Source organism: Callionymus lyra, chromosome 7 (assembly GCF_982586985.1).
Source record: "Callionymus lyra chromosome 7, fCalLyr1.hap1.1, whole genome shotgun sequence".
Lineage (NCBI taxonomy): Eukaryota > Metazoa > Chordata > Actinopteri > Syngnathiformes > Callionymidae > Callionymus > Callionymus lyra.
The window spans coordinates 21,653,425-21,680,692 of NC_141824.1; the positions used below are offsets into that span (position 1 = coordinate 21,653,425).

Sequence of the window (27,268 nt, forward strand, 5' to 3'; positions counted from 1 at the left end):
TGGCAATTGGATACAAATACCTTTTTTATGACAAAATATATATATATTGAATATAATAGCAATTATTTTTCTAGTTTGACTTATTTATTTTATTATTTGACTTATAGTTTTGTAACCTAAAGGTATTTTTTTTCTTTGATTTTGCCCACTGTTTTCTAACGAAGTACCTCAGATTTTTTAATTATAAGAAACAACACATTTGTTGAAGATTATGCAAAAACAAGAACTTAAGTCACGCACACATCTTGTGGAATTGTCCAATAATATCCCTCCTGGATACACAAAAGCTTATGTAACGGTCCATTTATGTTGGACAAAATTTGGTATAAATACATAAGCAAAGAAAGTGACTAAGATTTCGTTAAAAACAACACATGAAGATAAGGAAGTAGATAAACACTGTTCAAAATTCAAGAGCAGTTTACATACATGGCTTTTTTCGCAGCTTCTGTTAAAAAGTAGAAGAGGTAGATAAAAATAAACAATATATATATATATATATATTTAAAAAAAACTACTGTTGAAGCCATAGAGACGAAGGAAATACTTACATTTAGATAGAAACAATATTGTGTAGAAAGACTGGGGGGAAATAGCACCAATATAAACAACATATAGAAATGAATGCATGTATTAATTTAATGTATATCACGTAGGATCTCGATGTTTTAAATTTGGTTTGGTTGTTTTATTTATTTTTGGCGTATTATCTATAGCTTAAGTAGACACTATTGGCACTCCACTATTTATTTTTATTATTATTCATATTATTTTTGGATTTTCTAACCTATTACTGTGTTAAAATAATAGTTTCTGATTGGGATACATTGTGATAAATATATACAATGTAGGATTCATGTTCTACAGATGATAATACTCTATTATTTTGTAAATACAATGTAATGACCTAAAAGGATATCGTGAAGACTCTATTCCACGCATACATAATGTTAGTGTTTTTGTCCACGGCAATCGCGACAGGCATAACGCACGGAGACGCACACGCCTGCAAAAAAAAGTCGCGTGTCTCCCCCTAGAGCACGAGCCATACTTCATTAGCACGCGCACACGGTCATAGGTCTGTGTTTATTGTTGTGCACGCAAGTATGTTCTGACGTCACGTCACACATGAAAGTGAAAGAAGATCTGACGCGATAAACCGGTTTTTTATGTATCGTTGTGTATCGTCGCTCAATGGCGCGTGCCCCCCCCCCCACTCCCCCCGCGTCGGCACGAGCCTTCGGTCGCGTGTCGTGGGACCAGAGTGGGATGGGGGTCGCGCGCGGGGGTGTTGGCGCGAGGGTCGCGTGGGAAAGTCTGCGGAGGTGAGACCGGAGCTCGCCGGGCGTCAGAGTTCACACATGCACATGCGCACGAGAACAAACGGCCTGGAGGTGCGGGAAACATCACCTGTAGTCAGCTGGTGCTCAGGAGACCAGGCTGAGGCCCCCGCAGAGAAGAAGACCAGGAGACATGGTCCACTGTCACCAGAGAGTCTTCTGGAAACAAACTTTACTAATCGAACCATTTCTCTCTTTATTTTTTTTTAATTTAATTTAGTCATGTACCTTCTACAATTAAACACGATAAACAAAGGTATGTTGGAAAAATTAAATCAAGCAGATATTAATTGTAACTCGACGTTTAATCATTAATTTAAAAATAAAGTTTTGAAATTAAGACGCAAACCAAAGCTTCCACCATTAAACTTAAGATCACAACTGATGATTCAATTCATGTATTGGAAATATAGTGATACTAAAGTGAAATCAACTCGATATAAACAGAAACAACGTGATTCTATTCTTTTACAGCTTTATTTAAAATAAGATTATTTTTTATAATCTGGGACAGATGTTTTTATGGTGAACCAGACCAGAAGTGAACTTCAGAGGTTGTTTTTTTTTTAATCGAGGAAAATTAGTATTTTATTATTTAAAGAACAAGTAGTCACATTTAATAAAAATAAATAAAACGATTAAAAAAAATTGTGTGTTTGACTCATATGATGGATAGTACATTTGTCATCTTAATAAATCCCCCAAAAGTTGCTTTAATCAACTGGATATGTTTTGTTTTTAATTGAATGATAAAGATTATGATAAAGTTTTAGACTTATATTGTATCATCTTGTTCTTTCTCTTTATTTCTCTTTGTTCTTATTTTGATTATTTTTTATGAAAAATTGCTGTATTTGCTGTGGATAATTTGGAAAAAAAACGATTTCAATAAAGTTCCACCTAACCTAAAGAAACAAAACAAATTCACTTCTATAGCTTAAGCCTTCAGTGAGTTCAGTCCATTAGCTTTACCTTCACTTGGAAGACATTTCTGCCCTTTTCAGACCGTACTCATGACGCTGGAGGGTCTTGGTTCCGTCCAACACCTGCCGGCCCCTGCACTCGAGAACCCTGAGAGCGTCTCTTCTCATTCGAGCCGGCGCACGTGTGAAAGCAGCACAAGCGGGAACAATGGTGACTGGCGGAGTGTGTGGAGGTGTGAGGAGTGTGTGGAGGCGTGAAATCGGGTTTCCTGCCGTGAACATCTGAAGTTAAAGACAAATGGACTCGTAAAAAATCGGCTGCTCCCACGTTCGCACCTTCTTCAACCCCTCGAGAAAAAAACGACGAGTGAACGACCAGACATGAACAGACGCACACAGATTCAACTCTTTACTCCGTCACGGTGCAACAGATAAAACGACATTATATGATCCGTTACGGCGCGTCGATGAACGTGAGTCGACGCATAAGGAGCAGCTTCTTTGGTCTGCTGGAGGACCTGGTGAACAGGACTTCACCGACGACTTTGTTCAGTTCTCAGGCAACAGGAGGGAGGGAAGGAAGGGGCGCAGCGGCAAGACCAGGTCAGATCTTAAATCCAGAAAACACAAACTGGAATCGGCATCCAAAACAAGCCGAGTCCTTGCACAGCACCGCCGTGTGCTGCCGGGTGTCCTGGTCCGCTCGCTCCAACCGGCCGGCCCGAGACTCGTGGAGCTGTCGGCGTGCACGGCTCACTGTTTGGTACGCCACAGTCTGGAGGTGATGGAGCTCAGAGAGAGACCTTGCTTCTTCTGAAGTGCACCTTCTGACAAGCGCTGTTCCTCCTCCTTCAAGCACAAACATCATCAGAGCCAGAAGCAACGCTGGAGATTTAACTGGCAACCCTCCGTACCTGCGCCAGCTGAGCCTGCCGCCTCTTGAAGGCTTCGATCGGATCTTCTTCCAACGCATAGTTCTCCAGGACAGTCCGGACATCATCCACGCCGCTAACTGCGATGGCTATAATAAAGACATTTTTTTTTTTTTAGGAACTTCAGTCGACACTTCCTGCATGTCAGGGTCTTACTTTTCAAAAGGTTAGCAAGGTCGTACAAGGTCCGGTCTTCAGAGTTCCCGTCCCATTTTTTCAGGGCCAGACCGTTGAAGGGCTGCAGCGAGAAAGCCTGGCGCTTGCAGTCCACCACCACGATCCGACTGGTTTCACGGTTTAGACAAGAAACATCCTGAAGAGCATAAATGTCACAGTCAACCGACCCGACGTCAATAAACCACTGACGACCGGAGGCTCGCACGTACCTTGACGTGGTGTCCTTCCATGTATCGTGTGGCGTCTCTGAAGAGGCGATACATGACAAATCCCTGAGGATCGATGCTGTCGATCAGAGGATATGCGGTCTGTGAGGAGAGACGGATGAGAGGTCAACACAATGACGAGACACTGACAGATCCTTACTCTCGTCACTGAGATGACACTATACAGTAGACAGATGAACATATGAACGTAAAAATCACGATTTCATACTATATCGACATTTAACAACACTGTGTCAATATTAAAATAATAAATCAAATTTATTATTAACAGTTATTTTACGGTTTACACCTCAAGTTTTTATAAAGTAAATAATCTTCTGCAATACAACTTCTGGCCTCTAGATGGCAGCAGTCATTATGCCAATCACAGCTAAAGGAAAAATGTAATACCACAAGATCTTGGGCATGACTGAGGACAAGAGGATACATTTGACTCCAGCAGCTTTTTTGATGATCTTTGGACATATTTTGGTTTCAAAACAAAAGCAGTTACGACTTTGTCAAGAGTCATGTGGTCTGTGAATTCTGTAATGTCAGAGTCAAGTACTCGACAATACTACAAATATATCCTCTTTCGTAGAGTTTTGCTATATCTCACGATATATGGTATTGTTACCCCAATATCGTGGTATTTAACATATAGCTGAATTCTTACCAATCATTATTTGAGGCTAGTCGCTAATTTTTGTCCTTCAAGCGTCTTTATAGTTTGTCATTTTCAACTTACTTGCTAATAAAACATGTACAAGATTGCAGGTCACCGTTTTGGGTATTGTTGACCAGCTAGCATCACTACAAAAGTGTTAGCATTACCATATTTTTAGACTATAAGGTCCATTATCAATGAACATAAGGAGCCCTGTATATTAAGGCTCTGCGGTATTATTCTGGCTCCTGAACACAGTGCCTCATGGAATAAAAATGCAAGTCATACTAAGATATAATACATTATGAAATATTTATGAACACTGTACCACATAAATCCGGTTCAAGATTAGCAAGCGCAACCACAGTTATTACACAAGGCGCACCAGATTATATTGCACACGTCTATATTTGAGAAACTTTAGATCCAAGTGTCCAATTAGTCCGGAAAAAACAGTATTCTTGCATTACATACTTCAGCGGAAACACAACGCTCAGATCTCACACAGAACTTTGTGTTTGTGTGCGTGAGTCGTACCATGCCCGTCTCTGCCGTGAATATCACGATCTCGTAGTACGGCGTGAGCTGCTGGAACAGGAAGTCGATACCGGGACGTTTCTTAAAGCGCCAGCCTGTCGATAACTGAACGAAGAACAGACATATGAGTCCAACAGACCCGCAGCAGCATGTGTGTGTGTGTTGTTGTTGTTGTACTCACCGACCACTCTGGGTGCAACAACACATCCGTCAGCTCCAGCACCAGAGTATAGGGAGGCTGGTAGTACGGTTCCTTCAGCGGGTCTGGGAGAAGCTTTGGACTGGTGGGCTCTATGATCATCTGACACACACACACACACACACACATTAATCATTGCTTCACTGAGGGGAAGAAGCTGCGAGGACTCACTTGTCTGTAGTCTTTGAAGTATTGGTAAGTTCTTCTGAGCTCTTTAATGACAACAGGGTCTGAAAACAGAGCAGCACTAAGTCAGCATGTAGACTAGTCCAGAGCTAAGACCTTCACACCAGGTGATCCTTGCAGGTCTACATCTCAGCGATCAGACCCCTTTAAGAGGGAGTGACCACTGGGGGCAGACCTTTCAACGTTAACCTGCGTTACCTAATGTTAAACTGACACTTTTGACACATAGGAAACACATCTTTAATGACAAAAATCAAAGTCAAACTTACCTCCATCAAATTCATCTGGAATCTGTCAAAACAGAGAAAATTAAAAAGTCATCTTGACATCAACCACCATAAAAAAAAAAAAAATTATAATCGTTTATTTTGTACCACACGTACGATAACAATATTCAGGTCATCAATGTTTTAGGTGTGCGTCTGTTTGATTGTGAGCGTTTGTGTGTTTACCTTGTTTCCTTGTTCATCAACAGAGTTCGACCCTGAAACAGAAAACCATGTTAGCCTGCCCTGGACTGACTTTACAAACTCAGTTGAGGGTCTTCACCCACTTCCACACGGATTATTGCTCAAATATAATTTCAGAAGTTTACTTGGGCCAAGACTGAAGTGTAGAAGCATAATAAGAGCCAGTTTATATAATATATTATACATATAAATAAGTAAAATAAAATAAAAAAGAGACAGAGAGAAAATTAATTTATTAACAGAATAATTATGATTAAAAATAATACATATAATGTGGCATTTTCTGTTCAGACCAGGAGCTCTAGTAGTGCGCCGCCATCTTGGAAAATCAAAATAGATTACTTGTTGGTTACTTAGTATTTGGCTGATAGACAAGTGGGGCCGGTTAAAAAAAAACAACCCATGTTCATGTGAAAAGACAATGTGATTTCCAAGAAGCACAAGGAAACTTACAGAGCAGGTTCACCTTAAAACTGAAACATATTCTCTGAACCTGCTCGCCGGCACGGTTAGTGAGATGATAGTTTCCTGTAAACACTAAATAATAAAGTCCTTCAGCAGCAGCTTAAACATTGACTAATGACTACTGGTGCGTTACAGTAATTTCAAGGAGGCATCTCTGTGTCAATGGTTCAGCGACAACCAATAGGAACTGTAAAAAAAGATTATGATGTCATTGTTATATTCTCTCTTCCAAGAATTTCTAATTATATGTTATTATTAGATTTTTACAAGTGTCCTTGTTTTCTCATCACAGCTAATGAAAACAAAATTCTAAAATATAATTTAAATAGATTTCTTTTAAACCAACTCGGTAATCAAGGAAACTAAAAAAGTGCCCTAGCACATCAGTTACATAAGTTACAGTGATGGTTGAGCCAAAATTTAAACATCACTAATTTTCTACTCTCATGTCGACTAAGGGTTGGGATTATTTTTAGAGTAATCTGTTTCTTTTTAGAGTTATAGGCAAAAATGTATGTTCATTGAAAGCGACTGGTGTCCATGGACGAACCTCTTCCAAAAAAGATGCTTAAAATCATCCATATACCTCCATGCTGCTCTTGTGTGACGTCCACCTTGTATTGAAGCGAGACGAGAACAATTATTTATTTTACGTTTGTTTGCGGCAGACGTTGAAAGACTAACTATAAACAGGAAGTACGCCGGGTAAATATTGCGACCGCTCCCAGAGCTTCTGTCTACAAGAGACACTCAACACATTAGTTGCCCTTTAAGATTTGGTCGTAACCGTTTCGTCTAGAACAATTTTTTAAATGTATATTCAAATCTAGACATTTCCCTACATAAAATGTACACAGCCTACTTCTCTACGTCTTTTTTATTTTTTTGCCCTACTTTTTTCTAGTACTGTACTGTATTTTCCGCACTATAAGGCGCACTTAAAAGCCTTTAATTTTCTCAAAAAATGACAGTGCGCCTTATAATCCAGAGCGCCTTATATATGAACATTACCTGGTGGGTGACTTGTGTACAAACACCTTCATGACTCTGCGTCGACTGAGCCGACACGCCGTGGGCGGAATTAATTCATTACGTCATCACAGGGTGGGATTAACGACGCAAGTCACATCATGGCGGACGGCTATGGCGTGATATTACTGCCACCGGTTTTAGCGAGTGCGTCTGGTTGTCAAAAATCACTCTGCTGCGCTCTCAACCAGTCATACACGTGCGTTCAACATGTCATGCGCGCTCTAGCTGTCATACACGCGCTCAACTTTACGGTCTGCTCACAACACCAGTCTCACGCGCTGCTGCTTGAAGCCTTTTAAACATCATTTGAACATCGTTACCATGGGAGTGAACGGAGTTGTCAGCACGCTTAATAACGTTTGACTTTATCGGACTGTTTTGTTGACATTCCCTTTAGCACAGCTTTATCTAGTGGACGCATAACGCAACCCCAGTCAATGTTTGACTGTATCTTTTATTCTATGCGCCTTATAATCCGGTGCAACCTATTTATGAAAACACTTCTAAAATATGCCATTCATTGAAGGTGCGCCTAATAGTGCGGAAAATACGGCACATTTTTGTGATCTTGAACTTTACCCTCCATCGTCTAAAAGAAGGTCAACCAAATAAAGACCCCCCCCACCATCACTCACCAAAGATGTACACCACAGAAACCGCTCCACCCAGACCCATCAGGCCGGCCAACCTGAGGAGGATCTTCTTGGCATACGCCGTGTTCTCCTTCTGCTTCTTGTCACCAGCCTGCTCCTCATTCTGCTCGGACCCTGAGTCTCCAGAAGATGCCTGGAAGGAACAGTGAGTGAAGAAGTCAAGAGGAGGCCCCAGAGTTATGACAGGCGGCTGAGGAGGAGGTCCACGCATATGTCAAGGACATACATGAACGTCAAGGAAAAAAAACAGCAGCGAGATGACACACTTTTCCATGGAAGGTCAGACAAGGACCATTAGAGGTCACCGGGCGTCCAGACATGAGGACCCCTCTGAACAGGTTACAACTAGTCCAGCCTGACGACCCAGATAACATCAGCGTGTCGTTATAAACGAGGCTGTTCTTCACACGAAGGGTCTTCCCTTCAGTTCAGCGACAAACACTCGTAATTCAGGTTTATCTCAGAGAAACGTGGAGGACACGCCAAGGATGGAACTAACCTGCTGCAGACGCTCCTGTAGGATGGCCTGAGCGAGGCCGGGCCCTGCCGCCGGTGGAGGAGGGTCCGTGGACAGCTTCCGTAGGGTCCCTACGAGGAGAGGGGAATGTTTGAGTGAGGGGCCCGCGAGGACAGAGGAGAAGGACGGGGAAAGGAGGCGCAGGAGGCCACGGGCGCGGACACACATGACAACTGACGGAGCCGCCATGTTGGAATTAGGCTCAGTATACCGGGGCGTGTGAGTGAGGAGGACGAGGGCGTACGATTGGTCAATGCGTTTGAGTGACAGGGTTGACGTCAAATGGGCGTAAACTTAAAAAAAAAACCAAACTACTCTTTATTATTTTTCACATATGACGAAACAACTTGAGAAAACAATACTACAGATCAATAACAGGCAGCAGCACGCATTTATTACATTCTTTATTATATACCTTACTGGTATTGCCCCAATTGTTTTAAGTATTTTTTTCGTGTTGCGTGGGTTTACTCCGGTTTCCTCCAACAGTCCAAAAACATACAGAGTTTAATTGAGAACTTTGGGAAATTGTCCTTAGGTAAGAGAGTGTGTGTGAATGGTTGTAAGTAAGTAAGTAAGTAATTCTTATTTGTATAGCGCTTTTCCAGACCAGGGTCACCAAGCGCTTAAACAATCCAAACAATATTCAATAAAGTATACATTTTAAAGACCAAGATAAAACTGATAACAATGTCTGTCTTTGTGTGTGCCCCGAGACAGACTGGCATCCTGTCCAGGGTGTACCCTGCCTATCGCCCTATGACTCTGGGATAGGCTCCAGTCTCCACGCGTCCCCGACCCCGGTTGTCAATGAATGAATGAATGAATGTGTTGCGACAAAGTTTTAATGTTTTTATGATAGAGTAAATATGTTGGTTCTTGATTCAGTTTTTCTATTGCCTCTTACTGTGTTATCTTATTTCATTCTTTAACTGCTGTGTTGTGTTTACAATTCAAGTTTCTGATTCTGATGTGACGTTACTGTAAATTTAAATTAGACATAGGGTTGTATTCAGAACCAAGATATGTAATGATAATTGATGATCATCTTTTAAATATTTTCCTCATCCTCATCAAAAGTGTAAAAAAAACCCACTGCAAATATTACATAATATTTTTTAATGATAATATACTTTGAAAATATTAAAATAATAAATGATTCATGTGTTTTACTCAGGAAATTGTTGAGGAACGTGTACGAATTCGAATGTGTCTTTCCTTAATATTATTTTATTCTTTTCTGAACGTTATTACCTTTCAACACGTAGTCTTTTGTTCTGGTGTTCATTCACGTCTCATTATTTATGGGAAAAATGAATAAAAGCCTTGTTTAAAATGTTATACTAATAATAAGAATTTAAAAAGATACAATTTTCCTTGATTTTGTGAGACTCCTGTGCTGTTCTCGGTGTTATCTTGATCTTTTTAGTATATATTTTATTTTTTTTGTTTTAATTGTTTAAGCGCTTAGTGACCCTGGTCTGGCGCTCTACACATATAATTTACTTACTTACTTACAATTAGAAAGCCCATTTATGACGTAGTACTGACGTACTGTTTACTCGCAGACCAAACAAGATGAGTCATGTGTTGTATAGGTGCGACACCTAGTGGTTGGTTTTAGTCTCGGTAAATTACTGTTAATCTTCGATAAAGAAACAAAAACAGAAATAAATCCTGCGATGTAAAGTCTATTATTATAATGAACACGAGATAAAAACGTTGAATAAATACAAAAATATTTTTAAAAGGGGAAGGGTGGTGGAGGCGGAGGAGGGGGCGTGGCTTCAGTCGTGATTCCTCTCGAACTGGACCTCGACATCACCATCATCCCCTTCATCTCCCGCGGCTTCCCAAGGTAAGTTATCGTCTCGATTTACAATCGGTTATTGTTCAGGTTATTGATCGTCGATGTGGCACTTAGGTCACTATATGTATTATATAGTCCCTCGACAGGCCGTGATGGAGGATGCAGCATCCATCTTTGTTTTTCTCGCGTCTCTATCATCAGCACCACTTGCACAAGAAGTGCTTTTTTTCTATCCGGCTTAGAATTGCCATCACTGTCGCCGTGAGGCCAAAGTGGCTCTCTTTTTATGGTTTGTTTGTTTGTGCGTCACTTGGAGTCAAGATGGAGGAGGAGAAGGCGTCATCATCATCATCATCATCATCGTCGAGCTCCACCTGATGAAAAATGAAAACATGTCCACGGGGTCGAGTCAGTTTTCAACGGCGAGCTTTGCAATCGGGGTTCAGTTTGTAATAATAAAATATATTTAAGAAGGGTTCGACTCCACATGGTGCTGAAATATATGTTAACCACAAACAGTTTTTCACTCATTGATGAACTTGCTCCTCTCTGGTCTCTCCCCAACTCCTTGGCAGCAGGCTGCAGCACCATGACTAAAGAGGAGAACGTGGAGGAGCAGAAGAACGTAGAGGAGGAGGAGGTGCTCACTGAAGAAGAGGGCGATGATGAAGAATTCGAGTTAGACGAGGCCAAATCCGTAGACGATGCGGAGCAAGAGGACGACCTGACGGTCAACAGGGACATGGAGGCGGATCCTGAACCGGAGCATCTGTCAGTGTCCACCACGCAAAGTCCAGAGACAAGACGTCGCCCGATGGTGCACTCGTCTGCTCAAGCCCCTCTCCCGAAGGACTATGGTACTGGACAGATACTTGACACATGCACAGTGGTGGCAGCATCTGATGTTTTTTTTGTTTGATCCTCAGCCTTCACGTTCTTTGACCCAAACGACCCGGCCTGCGCCGAAATCCTCAGAGACCCTCAAACCACCGTCCCAGAGCTCTTCGCCATCTTGCGTCAGTGGGTTCCTCAGGTCCAGCACAAGATCGACGTCATCGGCAACGAGGCACGTATCTTCTTTATTGTTTACCTTTATTAAGAAAAACACCAAACTGAATGTGTTTGTATCACAGATCCTGAAACGAGGTTGCCATGTCAACGACCGCGACGGACTCACAGATATGACGCTTCTGCACTACAGTTGCAAGGCCGGAGCTCACGGAGTTGGTACGTCGTCTTTTGGGTTTAAAAAATAATGTGACTGTAGCAGTTTTGTCAAGATGAGTCACACATGTATTAAACAAAAGTAAATATATTCAAGTGTACTATGAGTATAATGATTTTATACATAATCTTACTCTCTTACTTTATTTATTATATGAATCTGCTTATGTATTGGTTTATGTACAGTGCAATTTTTTAAATTGTATGTACCTTTTCATTATTTTATTTTAAATCACATGAAGATTTGTCTCTGACTCCAGTTAGTCCAGTTTTTAAGTCATTCATTCTCACAAGATTATAGTGTCATTGTTTTTTTGTTTAAGGAAATAATATCACAGGACTGGGCTAGTGTTAGCTGTGTGGCTAACTAGCATCAGTGCATCACTCTGAACCACGTCTCCTTGCAGAACTTCCAGCGATGGATAGAAATGAATTCTTAAAATGCTAATTAAAAGAACTAACTAATAAATAACTAACTAATATGAAGACTTTTTTGATGATTTATGTTCATTGTGAACAGCTACAGTGACAGTTCCACTCTTGACCACAACAACAATTTTATCTGAATATGATCCTTGTTGAGCGTCTGAGACTCGCCTTAATAATTATACTTGAGTTGTCGGCATGATGTGACTGATTTAAAATGCATTGATTGACAGGTGACCCTGGTGCGGCGCTGCGTCTCACGAGCCAGCTGATCGGGCGCGGGGCCGATGTCAGCCTGAGAAGTCGTTGGACGAACATGAACTCCCTTCACTATGCAGCTTATTTTGATGTCCCGGAGCTGATTCGAGTTCTGCTGAAATCTGCTGGATCTAGAGGTTCACATGACACACATGACACGCATGACACATACTGTGGCATGAAAACATGTTTAAAACTTCTTTGGTTTCGTCATCTTGCAGTTCTCAACTCCACCTGCAGTGACTTTCACTTTGGGACGGCCCTTCACATCGCTGCATCCAACCTTTGTCTTAGTGCTGTCAAGTGTCTGCTGGAGCACGGCGCTAACCCCTGTGTCCGGGTCAGTACCCTTTCTTCATCATCATCTTCATCCTCCTCATCATCTTTATCACCATCATCACATAATGGTCATCAACATCACGACCATCTTCCTCATCATCATCATCTTCATCCTCCTCATCATCTTTATCACCATCATCACATAATGGTCATCAACATCAGGACCATCTTCTTCATCATCATCTTCATCCTCCTCATCTTCTTTATCACCATCATCACATAATGGTCATCAACATCACGACCATCTTCTTCATCATCATCTTCAACCTCCTCATCTTCTTTATCACCATCATCACATAATGGTCATAAACATCACGACCATCATCTTCATCCTCATCTTCATCCTCCTCATCTTCTTTATCACCGTCATCACATAATGGTCATCTTCATCCTCCTCATCTTCTTCATCATCATCTTCATCCTCCTCATCTTCTTTATCACCATCATCACATAATGGTCATAAACATCACGACCATCTTCTTCATCATCATCTTCATCCTCCTCATCTTCTTTATCACCATCATCACATAATGGTCATCAACATCACGACCATCTTCTTCATCATCATCTTCATCCTCCTCATCTTCTTTATCACCATCATCACATAATGGTCATAAACATCACGGCCATCTTCTTCATCCTCATCTTCATCCTCCTCATCTTCTTTATCACCATCATCACATAATGGTCATCAACATCACGACCATCTTCTTCATCATCATCTTCAACCTCCTCATCTTCTTTATCACCATCATCACATAATGGTCATAAACATCACGACCATCATCTTCATCCTCATCTTCATCCTTCTCATCATCTTTAACACCATCATCACATAATGGTCATCAACATCATGACCATCTTCTTCATCATCATCTTCATCCTCCTCATCTGCTTTATCACCATCATCACATAATGGTCATAAACATCACGACCATCTTCTTCATCATCATCTTCATCCTCCTCATCTTCTTTATCACCATCATCACATAATGGTCATCAACATCAGGACCATCTTCTTCATCATCATCTTCATCCTTCTCATCTTCTTTAACACTATCATCACATAATGGTCATCAACATCATGACCATCTTCTTCATAATCATCTTCATCCTTCTCATCATCTTTAACACCATCATCACATAATGATCATCAACATCACAACCATCTTCCTCATCATCATCTTCATCCTCCTCATCTTCTTTATCACCATCATCACATAATGGTCATCAACATCATGACCATCTTGCTCATCATCATCATCATCTTCCTCCTCATCATCCTCATCCTTACCTTCATCATCATCATCGTCATCTTCCTTATCGACATGTTCATTCTCATTGTCATCGTCAACATCATCATCTTCATCATCATCGTTATCATCTTCATCATCACCGTTATCTTCCTTATCAGCATCATCTTTCTCATAACCATCATTATCTTCATCATCCGCATCATAATCATCTTCATCATTACTGTTATCTTCCTCATCATCTTCATCATCTTCATCAACTTCATCATCTTCATCATCTTCATCATCTTTATCATCTTCATCATCTTCATCATCAACATCATCATCCCTATATTCATCATAGTTATCATCTTCATCATCAACATCAGACTTTTTTCTTCTTCATCACCATCATTAAATTCATCTTCATCATCGTTATGATGGTCATCATCTTCAACGATGATGTTTTTGCTCCCTGCAGAACGAGAAGGGTCAGGTTCCATCAGAGGTGGTTCCAGACCCGATGGACATGACCCTGGACAAGGCTGAAGCTGCTCTGGTGGCAAAAGAACTGAAGCAGCTGCTGCTGGAAGCTGTTCCCCTCAGCTGTAAGCTTCCTCGGGCAACACTTCCCAACTACGACAATATCCCGGGAAACCTGATGCTGCTGTCTCTGGGCCTGAAGCTGGGAGACCGTGTGACGCTCGACGACATGAAGGTGTGTCTGAAGTTTGATGAAGAAGTTTTTAGCATCTGAAAAAGTGTCGGAAGTTCATGCCATGTGGTTCTGAATCAGCAGTACTCACTCAAGTCTCTTGGTCAGAGTGGCACGCTGAGGTTTTGTGGCACAACTGAATTTGCCAGTGGTCAGTGGGTCGGCGTGGAGCTGGACGAGCCGGAGGGGAAGAACGACGGCAGCGTCGGCGGTGTCCGATATTTCATCTGCCCGCCAAAGCTCGGTACCACAAACTGCCGCTACACTTTCAAAGCGACACAACCTGTTGTGTGTTGTGTCCTTATCGAAGTTCTTCGCCACCAGGTATTTTCGCTCCGGTCTCAAAGATCAGCAAAGCCACGGACCAGCCGACCTCCGTGTGCACCACACCGCAGACCCCCCGCCTGGACCTGGCCATCAGATTGGCTGGAAAGACGAAGAAGCAGAAGGAGAAGAAGGAGCGAGAGAAGAGTGAGCAGTGACTTTGTTTCTTCTCCAGTGAACGTTCACTGATGCGTGTGTTCACAGTGATGAAGAAGAAGAAGAGTTCAGGTGTGAATCTGGATCCAGAGGGGCTGAACGTGGAGGTGGGCGACGAGGTCCTGGTGGCTGGTCAGAAGCACGGCATGGTCCGCTATTTTGGAAAAACCGACTTTGCTCCAGGTGTGTGTGTGTGTGGGTCAGACTTGGTTCACCAGATGCTGAAGAAAACTCACTTTCATCACGTTTTGTCATTCAGGGTTCTGGGTTGGTGTCGAGCTGGACCAACCAACGGGAAAACACGATGGTTCTGTGTTTGGGGTCCGTTACTTCAACTGTCTCCCCAAGTACGGGGTGTTTGCTCCCCCATCCAGGGTGCAGAGGTACATCTCTTTTACAGCATCTTCATCGTGGTTCTGTTTTGTCAACGTCATGAACGGAGCAGTTGTGCGACCCTCATCACACTTTTTGTTTTTCAGAATTGGGAGTCCCAAAGATGGTCAGAATGATGGGGTGAAGAAAGTTCATCAGGTCACAGGTGAGTGTGTGTTTATTCAAGGTCAAACTCATGTGATCGAGAGTTCTAGTAGATTGATCAACATCTGCTTCTGTGCCACAGTGTCGCAGCCAAAACGAAACTTCAACACACTGAGGTCCCCCAAAGATCTGACCAGTGAGAACTCCATCTCCAGGTAAGAAGAACCCACACCAGCTGGAACTGTGAGTTGTCATAGTTCAGTCAACCCTGAGTTAAGTTAGTTGACTGCAGCTGCTGCATGAGGATATTAAAAGCCCAAATGAATAGAACACAGATAAAAAGATTCCCTTGTGTGTGATTCAGTTATTCACAATCAGAAAATTAAATGGTTTTAATTGACATTTTAAATGTTCAAAATTAGCATTTTCTTTATTGAAATGTTGTGGTTATTTTAAGCATTGATTTAAAAACAAAAATTGAATTCAATAATTTCTATGCTGAAAGATTGGATTTATTTTAATAAATATTTAAACAAAACATATTCTTCATATAATCGTTTTATTTGGTTTCTTTTTTAAATAATTGAAAAAAAAAAATCTAAAAGAAAAATCTAATATTTTCAAAATGAATAGTGTTTTACACAAAGAGTTTGATATAATAATAAGTTTTACCTTACCTTATATGCAAATTACAATAATTACGTTTTTTTCTAAATTCAATTTTTATACATACAAATATAGAAAAGGTATTATGTAATTATTATAATTAGAATATCAAAATCTATGGGTAAAAAAAACTTTAATTTGAAAATATTATATTTTAAGTATCAAATAGATACAAAAAATACAATTGAATTAGTAAAAGTTTTTCGGTCTTGGGTGTTTAGCGCCCCCAACTGGGACAAAACGGAAATTGTAGTAAAGTAGTTGGTGCTGTGCAGCTGAGCAGCATAAATCTTGAGTGACAGTCAGTAACGAAATTGCAAATATAATTGTACACGCATAACATTTTTACCCCTTTTGTTATCTCAGCCATTTGTTTATGCAGCTTCAGCTGACCTTGACCCAGAGCTAACACACGGGTTAAAGTTGACCAATGAAGACAATCGACCAATAACATGCCAGCAACTCCAGGAAAACCAACTCAAGAGTTTTCCTGACCTTTTCTTTTTTTCTCCAGGCTTCTGTTCTGCTGCTGGTTTCCGTGGATGCTCCGGGCAGAGATGCAGTCGTAACAATCTCCACCTGCTATCACTGAACCCTTGTTTAACGTCCCACGCCTGAATATTTGGTGCCTTTTATCGGACCAGGACAACCCACTTCCCTCCAAGAGTCCAAGTAAAACTTGTTGCTGTGTCGACATCAACCTGAGCAGGAGTGTTTGAAGAATCCAAGAGTACCAGTGTAGTTGTAGATCCTTCCTGTCGGGGGGTGTAAGGGGTGGGTTGGGGGGGGATTTGTCATGGACCTGCACGCTCCCGTCGTTATTGAGTATAACTGATCATCATTTACGTGAACATAACAATCGTGACATGTCCTGTCTGACAATAACAGTTAACCACATTTAGAAGTCGTGACGTCGAAGATGTACCGTGTTGATGTTGATCCTTTCAAATAAAAAGGAAACTACTATTTCATTTGTGTCGCTCATTTTATTGTTTTCAGAGGTATAAAGTACAGCATCTACACAACATTCAGTTGACATTGTTTGTACATTTTGATCACAAAAAGACCAAACTTGGGCAAAAAAAAGGTTTTTTTAATAAATATAGTTTAGTCTCAAAGATTTGCAAATGGATGAAAAAGTTAAGAAATACATCTGTAAAAATAGAATACAATTGGAAGAGTCGTCCGACTTCCGAGCAGCAACTGAAGGCATCATCCTTCCTTGGTCCTCTTGAGCGGCTTCTCCTTGTTGGACCTGCGGACCTGTCGCTTCCTCCTCGCTCTGCGGTTCTTGAACCAGACCTGAAACACACACAGAAACACATGAATAACACGGTCTACAGCAGTAGATCCCAAAAGAAAGAAGGGGTGAAAAAGAGAGTACATTTGTTTTTTTCATTTATTGTATTTAATTTTACTAAAACATATTTTAAATCAATAATTTTCGTGTGAGAAAAAATTAAATTTAGAAAACGTATTTCTGGATTATTATCGGAATTAGAATACATTGCTTTATGTGTAATTGTACATTAAAGCTAAAATATTTTTAAAATTAAAATATGAATACACAAATTAAAGCTTTGAATATAGAAACGATTGAATTAATTATTAAAGAAAATATTCAATGGCTAGTTAAAAATAACATTTCAACTAAAAAGAGAAAAGTTCAACATATGGAAAGTGTTGTAAAAGAATGACTGTCATAAAAAAACTTACCCGAACTGTTTCCACGCCGAGTCCGATCCTGGTCGCGAGGCGGGCCCGGACCTCCACGCTCGGGAAGTTGTCCGAGTGAAACAGCGCCTCCAGCTGGCGGCTCTGACTCTCGGTGAACACCGTCCTCATCCTCTGACACTGCTGCGCCTGCGCGGACTTTCCGGCCACGTGGGTTCCATGGTTACCTGTCTGCGCTGTAAACAAAAGTGTAGTTTGAGTGAAACGTTCCCAGAAAGTTTTTGAGCATATTAAAGGAACAACTTAAATCACGTGACACGCACCTTTGACGCGCATCCACTCGAGCACGCAGCAGGGAGGATGAGGGACGAGGATGGATCCGTATCCGGAGGTCTGGTACCCGAACGGGTCGAATCTCATCCCGACCGGTGCCAGTCCCAGTTGTGGGGGTCTATGCGAGAACTCCTGCTGAAGAGGTCGTGGGTTCAGTCGCGACTCCTCGTGGGGTCCAGGTCCCAGTTTGGAGGAGAGAATGCGCTCGATGCTGAAGTCCGTCAGTTTTCTGGTCCCCATAGCGACACGACGAACACCTGAGTGGCACGAGTCGTGGTTTTTAAGGCGACATCATGCCACGAACACGACATTAGCATAGTTTTCATGTCCTCTGACGCTTTGATGTACTTCTCTGACGTCATCCTGCCGTCTCACCTGTAACGGCGCGGCTCACCTGTAACGGCAGATCAATGACGACTGATCGTCGAAGATCAAAGCGTCCGATGATCGATCACACACTTTGATAACTAGAGATCGACGACGGTTCGAAATAAAAATGAATAATAAACGAGTTAAAACGAGTTTTTCCCTCAGATCGACTTGATTGATCATTTTAATTCCAAACATATTGTAAGTTTGAAACGAAACATATCATCAACAATTTCACCTCAGGAGATTCCAACGTTTCACTTTTTAACTTAAGTTGTCCATCTTTGATTTTTATAATAACATGTTCATCCAAGTTAAAAATTATGACATCAATGAATTATTCGTAAATATAGCTGTGTACGAATTAAATCAACCATGTATGTCCTCATTGTGCAGCTTATTTTCTTTTTTGTAAAAAAAGGAAAATGTATTTTTTATTTAATATTGCAATTTTAATTTTACTGAATAGGGATTATGATGGATGTTAATTCAACTTTATACAGAATACAGAAAAATATTTGAAGGAAGAATGAATCAGCAGTTTTTCTGACTTTCAATACAGCTAGATGGAAAGTTTGAAGTTGTGGAGGGTTAATGTGATGATATTGAAAAAGTCCAGTTTTATTTGAACGCCCAAAACACAATTTCTTAACAGCATCATTAAATATTTATAATAATAATAATAATAATAATAATAATAATAATCTCTATTTATATAACGCCTTTCTAGACAAACCCTATTACCAGGGACCTCCTTTTGAAAACATAATCAAATGCGTCTAAATATATATATTTAGTAAAAATACAGTTTATAAAATGTCCTTACTTCTATTCACTTTAAAAATATATATTTTTGTTAATAATTCTGGACAATCGTGGCCATGTTCTTATTGTCTGTGAAGCTTAAATACTTGATGAATGCTGCCACATATTTTGGAATTCTAGATTGCCATAAACCAAAAGTTTTCTTATCTGTAGTATCTTCCACAGCCAGGCTCTTGGTCCATTTCCTGCTCAATAGCTAGCTACAAGCTACGTAGGAACAGGGGTTGTTGTATGTTCTTTATTTTTTTACGTTTTGTTTTCACCATTGTGTGTATCATTTGTCCAATACACAGTATTGTTTGTCCAATATATTGAGTATTGCAGTGTATGAGCTCAGGCGAGTTGATATGAATGCATGTCTGGAACATGTGTTTCTTTAGAATGTTTTCTTCATTCTGCTTTGTTGATATTGAAGTTACCAGTATGTCTTACTGAACAGTATAAGCTCTGCCTGTTTAACCTCAACAATGTTGACTCAACTGGCTTCCTTTGAGGGCAAAATCCTGAACGCAACAGGAAAAGGAGAAAAAGAATTGGCGGAAACATGCAGAAACCGAGCTTGTAGCCGTTACAATTAATGAAGACTGGAGTAGGAACTGCAGCAGCTGGAATGGATCGTCGTCTAGAAACCGACTTGTTCAGCATCAAGACGGCAATTTTTTATTTTCAATTCAAATGAGGACGTTGAAAGTAATAAAAGGAAGTGTGTGCTACTTGTTTTGCACATAAATCTACTAATGTTCCTGAATTCATCTTAACAATAAATTGCAGGTTAAAGGTCATGGCTAAAGTTTGATTTAATCAACAACAATATATATATATATATATTTTTTAATCTGTTCACCAAAACAAGCATAACAACAGAGGTCAAAGTTCAACAAGATGTATGGACAAGAAAAGATCAAGAGAGAATTGTTCAGACTGGATTCTCAGCTTCATCCGTCGAATCACATTGAGTTTGTGTTTGAGCGTTTGTCTGCATGTGTTCGTCCTCCTGCGACATCTGCAGGTCGTACGCCGAGCCCAAGAGGGTCTTGCCCTCGTGCGTGGCCATGTGTCTCATCATGTGACTCTTCTGAGAGAAACTCTTCCCGCAGACGAGACACACGTGGGGTTTGACTCCGGTGTGAGTTCTGATGTGTCGGATCATGGCCTGGCGCTGGGAGAAGCCGGTGCTGCAGATGGAGCAGACGAACGGTTTCTCCCCGGTGTGGACCCTCATGTGCTCCTTCAGGTCGGCCTTCTCCGCACAAACGCGGTCGCAGAAGGCGCAGCTGAACGGTTTCTCTCCGGTGTGCGTCATCATGTGTCTCATCATGTGACTTTTCTGAGTGAATCTCTTGTCGCAGATGGCGCAGGGGAAGGGCTTCACCCCCGTGTGCGTCCGTAGGTGGCGCTCCAGAGCCTGACGCTGCGTGAAGCACGCGTTACAGAAGATGCAGCTGAAGGGTTTCTCTCCGGTGTGGATCCTCATGTGCTTGGTCACGCTGGACTTGGAGCTGAACAGTTTACCGCACTCCGAACAAGTCAGTGATTTTATGGGATCGGAGGCGGTTTTAGCAAAGCTGGTGGCGTTCTGACCCATCCAGACCAGGTCCGGGGAATGCGAGGTCTCGTCTTCGAGGTCGCAGCCGAAGAGCGGATCTGCCGGTTTCAGGTGAGAGGCGCTGCCGTCGGGAGGCTCAGCGGTGGACTGGTCTTCGTCGTTTCCACTCTGTGAAGTAGAAAGCGAGGCCTCCTCCTCCTCCTCCTCCTCCTCCTCTTCCTCCTGACAGCTCCAGGCATCCTCCTCTTTGACGCGAGGAGTGTCCGGACTGGAGCTCCTCTTCAGCTCCTCGTCACCAACAATCACTTTCAGGACATCTAGAGTAAAACCAGAGAAGAAGCATGAGTCAGGAGCAGCTCAGGATAGAAGTCGTGTTGACGAAATCAAGAAGTTAGTTTTCACAAGATGTTTTCTTTGCATTGGATTTGATGTGAAGAATGTTGCATTCAAAACCTCAAGAATAACTATGTTGCATTCAAAACGGTGGGACAAATAAATTAACAGAAAAAATTAATTTATGAATGAAAATCTACGAATTAAAAAACAAAACAACAGAGAGAATTGTAGGAACTTTTGGCTAAATAAAAATACTTTAAGTTTATAAAGTAACAATAGTAGAATAATAGTATAACACATCTTTGGTGCTTGCAATCTTTATTAACTGTAAGAAGGATCTAATAATATTGTATTAAAATAAAGGAGTAAAGAATGACAATTGAGGCACATAGTGTTCCCACATACTCTAACTTCTAAGTCAGCACCACTTATGACCACGTACTAGATGAAAAAACAACTAATTGTTAGTTTCTATAAATTATTTCATAAAAAAACCATTATATACATAAAGAAGCAAAGTTAAAAAAAAATACTTGTAAACAAAAATACGGAAAGTAAAATAATGACATGGTAATTGTTAAAAATCACCAAAAAAAACAACAATTTTCTCAGACAGCAGCAAACAATTGTAACAATTAAATAATAGTAACTCATAATAATAAAGTCATTCTCTTCATTTGTTCTCATGTGATTTGAGAGGCTGGTAACTGACAGAAAAGTTGACACATCCTTCTAGTATCTATTTATAAACATTGGAAACATGTTGTGCAAATGAGGCAGTTGTTGACAAAAATGCATCGATCAGCTTCAAGAGTGATCATCATTTATTGTGCTTTTAAATCATGTTGTCTTTAAAAGTATTTTATTTTTTTAAAGTCAAAGCATGCTAGCAGCACGTTAGCATGTTAGCTCTGGTCCAGCTAGCGTTAGCGCCATGAGACTCACCGGGTCTCTGGGGTCTCGCCCCGGCCTTCAGCAGCGCGGAGAGGATCTTCCTCTGGCGGCGGATCTCCTGCTCGGACCGGCGCACCTTGGCCTCGTACTCGGAGACCGTTTTGTTAAACAAAGCGACGACATCTTCGGCTGCAGCCGTCAGCCTCTGGGTGAGCAGCGCCCGCAGCAGCGACACCTCCACCGCCGGCCCTGCCTTCTCCAGCGGCTGCAGGAACTCTTCGGCGGCGGCGCTGATCCGCTCGTGGACGGACACGCGGAGCAGGAGCACAGCGTTCATCCTTCCACGGGTCCAGGTCCACGCAAAATACAACAAGGTTCTCTTTCTGTGCACTTGATTCCACGTCAGGCGCATGCGCGACTTTTCCTTTCGCTGACACTACATCCCAGTCAGAAACATCGGAGGGTCCCTGAATGCAGCACAGGGGATACTTTTCGCACCATTTGTTCCATTTAATTTTCTCTTCATACAATTAAACATTTGATTTTTTGTTACACAAGCTACACAATTGTCTCCAGAAATAATAATGAATGACCAATTCAGTTTTGAATCGTCATTTCTAGCAGCAATTATACATCAAAACAAACAATTTAAACATGTAAAACAATCGGTCAAATAAATACATAAATACATACATATAAAAAGAAACAAATTAACAATTCAAAAGTTGCCAACAAAAAGTAAAAGATAATTCACATTATGTGAAAGGGGAGCTAAGAATGCAAAAAAACCCCAAAACATTTAGAAAGTAAATCAAAAAGTAAAATAACAAAGTCATTTTATTAATCAAAATTACATAATAAGCAATAAAATTCAATTAAAATTAATCAAAAAAGTTCTAATATCTAATATAAAGATCTAATAGATGAAATACATGCCCAAATTAAGTAGTTAATTAAGAAATAATAATAAATAATATATATATATGTAAAAAAAATAATTAGAATACATAATAAAAATTAATTACTGTGATAAGTTTAATCCTGACTCATGACAACTCATATCCCGAACCTTACAAAACTATATCAGTTCCTTGTGGCAGGAATTTCATGAACATAACCGCTTGATGGCGCTGTAGGCTACAGCCTGTAGCCTACAAACGTTTCAACTTTTGAAACTCAAGCACAACTGTCAATCAAAGGCTGTGAGCTATTCTGGGCTAATAGCTGATCTTTATCTCATTAAAAAGTAAACATGTTGTCATTGAAGTTAATGTCGTCTTGGCCAGAGAGACAAGAAAATATACTGTAAATAAGATTTTTTTTCTTTGTAATAAAAGGTTAATAACGCAAATGAGGATTTAATGTGTACTTATATTGCAATATTTGTGAAAGTAAAAAACAACAACAAAAAACCAAATGAATAATTGATTTAAACATATTTAACTAGGATAATCACCCAAAGTAAACTTTTTTTTTTAACTTAACATCTACTGTAGTTTAATATAAATAATACATTAAATGGAGACAAATTAGCATCCATCAGCAAATAATTGTCCTTTTTCATGCGTCACAGATCAGGAATAAAACACTGAGCTTCTCTATTTAAGACCCCTGAGGGAATAAAGGTTGTAAAGATCCACGCAAGGATTCCGGCGTCGTCAGATTGAGTCATATTCCATTTTTGTGAGTCTGTTGTGACAGTTTTCATTATCCTCTGAGGAGGAAGTGCTTCAGTCCATCCTGTTGCATTGTTTAACGCAGCTATATGTTTCCTCGTGTTGTTGACTTCATATAATATAGAGACATCCTGACACCAAACGATGGCCTGTGAGCATCCGCTCGGACGAATCCTGTCTTTAGGTGTCGGAATCCATTTTTGGTGAAATGTCATTAAACATAGTTGTAATTAACGAATGACTGTGTTTAATGATGATGTTTATGTGGTGGTTCAGTTTCCATTGAAGGTTAGTGATGAGGATGAGCAACGACATTTTATCCAGTCAACAAGTGTTCCCTAGTTTTCACTGGATGTTTGATCTGTTTTAGCTTCCTGTCAATATATATATATTTCTTATCACATTATGAAACAAATATCATTCTATGAGTCCCAAGTTTGGGTAATTATACATGAACGACTCAGCTCTTAAATAATTACAATTCAATTTCCTGTTTGTTTTTCATCATACCTTTGATTTATTTGTTGATTTCTAAATATAGTTAAAAAGCCACTTTTATGATACTTAATTAGTACCTTTCCATTTTTTTTCTTTCAGCAATATGCAAGATTAATGATCCTTTTTTTTCGATTGAAAATTCAAACGTATAAGATATGTTATTAAACCTAATTCTTCCATTATATATATAAAAGAACAAAACCTTTTTGACTTTTAAGAAAATTCTATTCACATCAATACACATACTTAAAACTTAATCATAGAGTAAAACCATTATATATATGAAAAAAAATTGAATTAAAGACAGACTGAATAAACTTTATGATGCAGTTGTATAACTTGGTCAAACATAGTCATAGTTGGGGTGTATAGAATTACTTTTCTTAACAAAAACGCTTAGTTTTGTCTTCTGTCAAAACCTGGGTCAAGTGAATACAAATATTAATTGTTTTTCTGAATATATTGTCACAGCTTAACCTCAGAGGTCAGGGCAGAAGAACCAGTTTGACATAAATACAAATGCAGAGAGTAGAAACAGTGTACACCAGTGATATAGTTGAATTAATGGATTTTATCTTATTCATTATAATAATTAATTAATAATAAGTTGCGGTTCATGGATATAATATGCAAACAAAGAGTTTCTTTTATATATCTCTAGTACAATCAGTATCCTCCAATAATTTCCTTAAAGCAACAATATGTAACATTTTGACATTATCAAATATTCTTTTATATTTTCAAATTGATTGGTTTCATTTCGAACAGTAGTGACTCATGTAGTAGGACTCATTTTAACAATGCTTCTCACCTGCTAACACCTACAGAGTCACATGACCACCCAACTGCAGCAGTGAGTCAGAGACGGTGTTTTCATATGAAGTACCGAGATTTACAGGGAAGAAAAGACAAGAAACTGAAGCAACAAGAGCATTTACCTTGTTTTTTAAAACAAATAAACAGACAGTAAAATGTCAACAGAGAAATGGAGACCGCAGTTCACACGTTTGGACACTAGGGGGACTCAAAAAAACACTATTTATTTTATAAGCTACATATATACATATTTATATACATATACGGCCTTAAAGCGTTTATTTCGGCTGCCCTGGGAGGATTCGTAGTCATGCCATCCTGAAGCAAAAATAGACGGACATCGCTCACACATACACAGTTATATTCAATAATTAAACTACTTTATGATCATATACATATACACTGATATATAACTGATATACGTATACATTAAAACTTTGACATAATACTGTATTTATCAATGTATTTTTATGTAAAATTAGAAAATGAATCCGACCAAAATCTCTTCACCCACATAGCAACGCACCATCGACACAAATCTTCCTGAAAGTGTGCTAATCACTATGGATACGAGCCACACTAGGTGAATCGGCGCTGACCCGTGATTGACTGCCCCCGTGGGGTTTCCAGGTTGCGGGAGGAGATGACGTGACGCGGTGTGTTGCAGATGTGGTGTAAAGACACGCACTGCTAGGCACAGACTTTGGGGTGAGACACGGATATCATGGATCTTGCTGCTGTGGTCATGGTGGTAATTGACAATAAAAATAGAATAACTTTTTTTTATTTTTATTGGCCTACATGTGAAGAAGCCAACAAAACATTGATTCCCACACAGTTTGACAACAGTGACGGCACAAACACTTGAATCCATATCCGTTTCACACATCTCACCGGCCTGTCAGTCACTCATGATATGCAGTATCTCTCCAGACGCATCTCTTCCTCCTCCGCCTGTCATATATCCAGAGCAACAACCTGGGACTGCAGCTGAATGACGCTTCTGTCCGACATGTCGGCTGCGTGCCATGAAATTCAGCATCATCCCTCCTTCAATAATCTCTTCCTCTTTGGCTAAAGTGCTAGAAATCGTAATTGCTCAAGACTTACTGTAATAAATAAATAAAAATGTTTGAATAAACACACTCAGTGTAAATCAGCTCTTAATCTAAATGTGATCTTGACCTTCCCTGAACTGAACCATGATGTCATCATCACACCATCACACAGATAAACCAGTCATTAATTCAAGATGGCTTGCTGCGGGAAAAAAAAAATAGAAAAGAAAAAGATGACATCATCAGGTCATGGATGTGAATGAAGGAAGAAAAACGGCAATCTTACCTGGTGAATTAAATGATCTTATTTTAAAATGATTATTATTTGATTATTTAAACTCTAATCTTTGGCTTAAAGTAACGACACATAACATTTGTACATTTTTTTAATTATATTTTCAAAATTCATTTTAACCATAATCCAGTTAAGATAGCATTTAATTGTATCAATTTTGTATTTATATATTTTTTTTATTGAAACGAAGACCGTACGATACAGCAGTTAGAATGACACTATTACGACACAAGGGGGAGCCAGAAACAATATATGTACATTTTTTAAACTGTGGATAAGGCCTCTATAAGCCTCAAAATAAACCCGTTGATCAAAAAGATGTAAGCTAGCTGCTAAAGATTAATGCTGAATCAGCAATGATCATGAAGCATCAGTCTGATTCAGATGGCATTGGGGGGAGGGGGTTCTGGGATCATTCCAGAGGAGTCTTGGCAGTTTCTTGTGTTTATAATCAGGTAAAAGTATCAGGTACTCAGGTTTGGTAATTGATATTGAATCAAGGAGTTTATTCTCATATGGTTTAAATGTTTGATCTACTTTGTTTTCACAAGGTTTTTTAATGTTTGATCTAGTTTCTTCTAATATAGTTGTATTGTTTGTTCTAGTTTCTTCTAATATGGTTTGATTGTTTGATGTAGTTTGTTCTTTTATGGTTTGATTGTTTGATCTAGTTTCTTCTAATATGGTTTGATTGTTTGATCTAGTTTTTTTTTTCTTATATAGTTTGATTGTTTTATCTAGTTTCTTCTTATATGGTTTGATTGTTTGATCTAGTTCCTTCTCATATGGTTTGATTGTTTGATCTTGGCAGTTTCTTGTGTTTATAATCAGGTAAAAGTATCAGGTACTCAGGTTTGGTTCTTGATATTGAATCAAGGATCCGTCCAAAAAGGGATAAATGAACCTCGAATAAACCTTTAATCTTCACAAAACCCTGCGTTTTTTGACGATTCTGATTCCTTGTATGTGACCAAACCTCAACTCTTCAAGATTACGATACCTTAGGCCTGCCCTTTT

The 27,268-nt window shown here is 39.9% G+C and overlaps 4 protein-coding genes across 7 annotated transcripts; 1 reads left to right on the forward strand and 3 right to left on the reverse strand.

The window, feature by feature from the left end:
* Nucleotides 1-2,659: 2,659 nt before the first annotated feature.
* timm50 (translocase of inner mitochondrial membrane 50 homolog (S. cerevisiae)) lies at nucleotides 2,660-8,499 on the reverse strand. The gene is made up of 11 exons (XM_087796243.1): nucleotides 8,287-8,499; nucleotides 7,770-7,920; nucleotides 5,620-5,651; nucleotides 5,437-5,458; nucleotides 5,153-5,211; nucleotides 4,964-5,083; nucleotides 4,783-4,887; nucleotides 3,582-3,680; nucleotides 3,352-3,508; nucleotides 3,178-3,284; nucleotides 2,660-3,112 (listed from the first exon to the last, which is right to left on the reverse strand). The coding sequence occupies exons 1-11, from the start codon at nucleotides 8,491-8,493 to the stop codon at nucleotides 3,017-3,019; spliced, it is 1,155 nt and encodes a 384-aa protein (XP_087652369.1). The 5' UTR covers nucleotides 8,494-8,499; the 3' UTR covers nucleotides 2,660-3,016.
* A 1,581-nt stretch (nucleotides 8,500-10,080) lies between these two features.
* clip3 (CAP-GLY domain containing linker protein 3) lies at nucleotides 10,081-16,902 on the forward strand. Of its 4 annotated transcripts, none has more exons than XM_087796028.1 (14): nucleotides 10,081-10,162; nucleotides 10,693-10,971; nucleotides 11,041-11,180; nucleotides 11,248-11,341; nucleotides 11,998-12,159; nucleotides 12,244-12,362; nucleotides 14,075-14,311; nucleotides 14,393-14,552; nucleotides 14,633-14,779; nucleotides 14,837-14,971; nucleotides 15,048-15,171; nucleotides 15,268-15,326; nucleotides 15,408-15,480; nucleotides 16,446-16,902. In XM_087796028.1, exons 2-14 carry the CDS (start codon nucleotides 10,704-10,706, stop codon nucleotides 16,498-16,500), a joined length of 1,773 nt encoding a protein of 590 aa, XP_087652154.1. In that variant the 5' UTR covers nucleotides 10,081-10,162; nucleotides 10,693-10,703; the 3' UTR covers nucleotides 16,501-16,902. The 4 variants fall into 4 exon arrangements, with proteins under 4 accessions (XP_087652154.1, XP_087652155.1, XP_087652152.1 ...); XM_087796029.1 differs by having other exon boundaries at nucleotides 14,417-14,552; XM_087796026.1 differs by having other exon boundaries at nucleotides 11,998-12,362; nucleotides 14,417-14,552.
* A 241-nt stretch (nucleotides 16,903-17,143) lies between these two features.
* On the reverse strand, nucleotides 17,144-18,178 carry LOC148075641 (homeobox protein goosecoid-like). The gene is made up of 3 exons (XM_087794925.1): nucleotides 17,929-18,178; nucleotides 17,648-17,841; nucleotides 17,144-17,233 (listed from the first exon to the last, which is right to left on the reverse strand). Exons 1-3 carry the CDS (start codon nucleotides 18,176-18,178, stop codon nucleotides 17,144-17,146), a joined length of 534 nt encoding a protein of 177 aa, XP_087651051.1.
* Nucleotides 18,179-19,470: 1,292 nt separating this feature from the next.
* On the reverse strand, nucleotides 19,471-22,277 carry LOC148075642 (uncharacterized). The gene is made up of 2 exons (XM_087795704.1): nucleotides 21,960-22,277; nucleotides 19,471-20,995 (listed from the first exon to the last, which is right to left on the reverse strand). Exons 1-2 carry the CDS (start codon nucleotides 22,243-22,245, stop codon nucleotides 20,049-20,051), a joined length of 1,233 nt encoding a protein of 410 aa, XP_087651830.1. The 5' UTR covers nucleotides 22,246-22,277; the 3' UTR covers nucleotides 19,471-20,048.
* Between the last annotated feature and the right edge of the window lie 4,991 nt (nucleotides 22,278-27,268).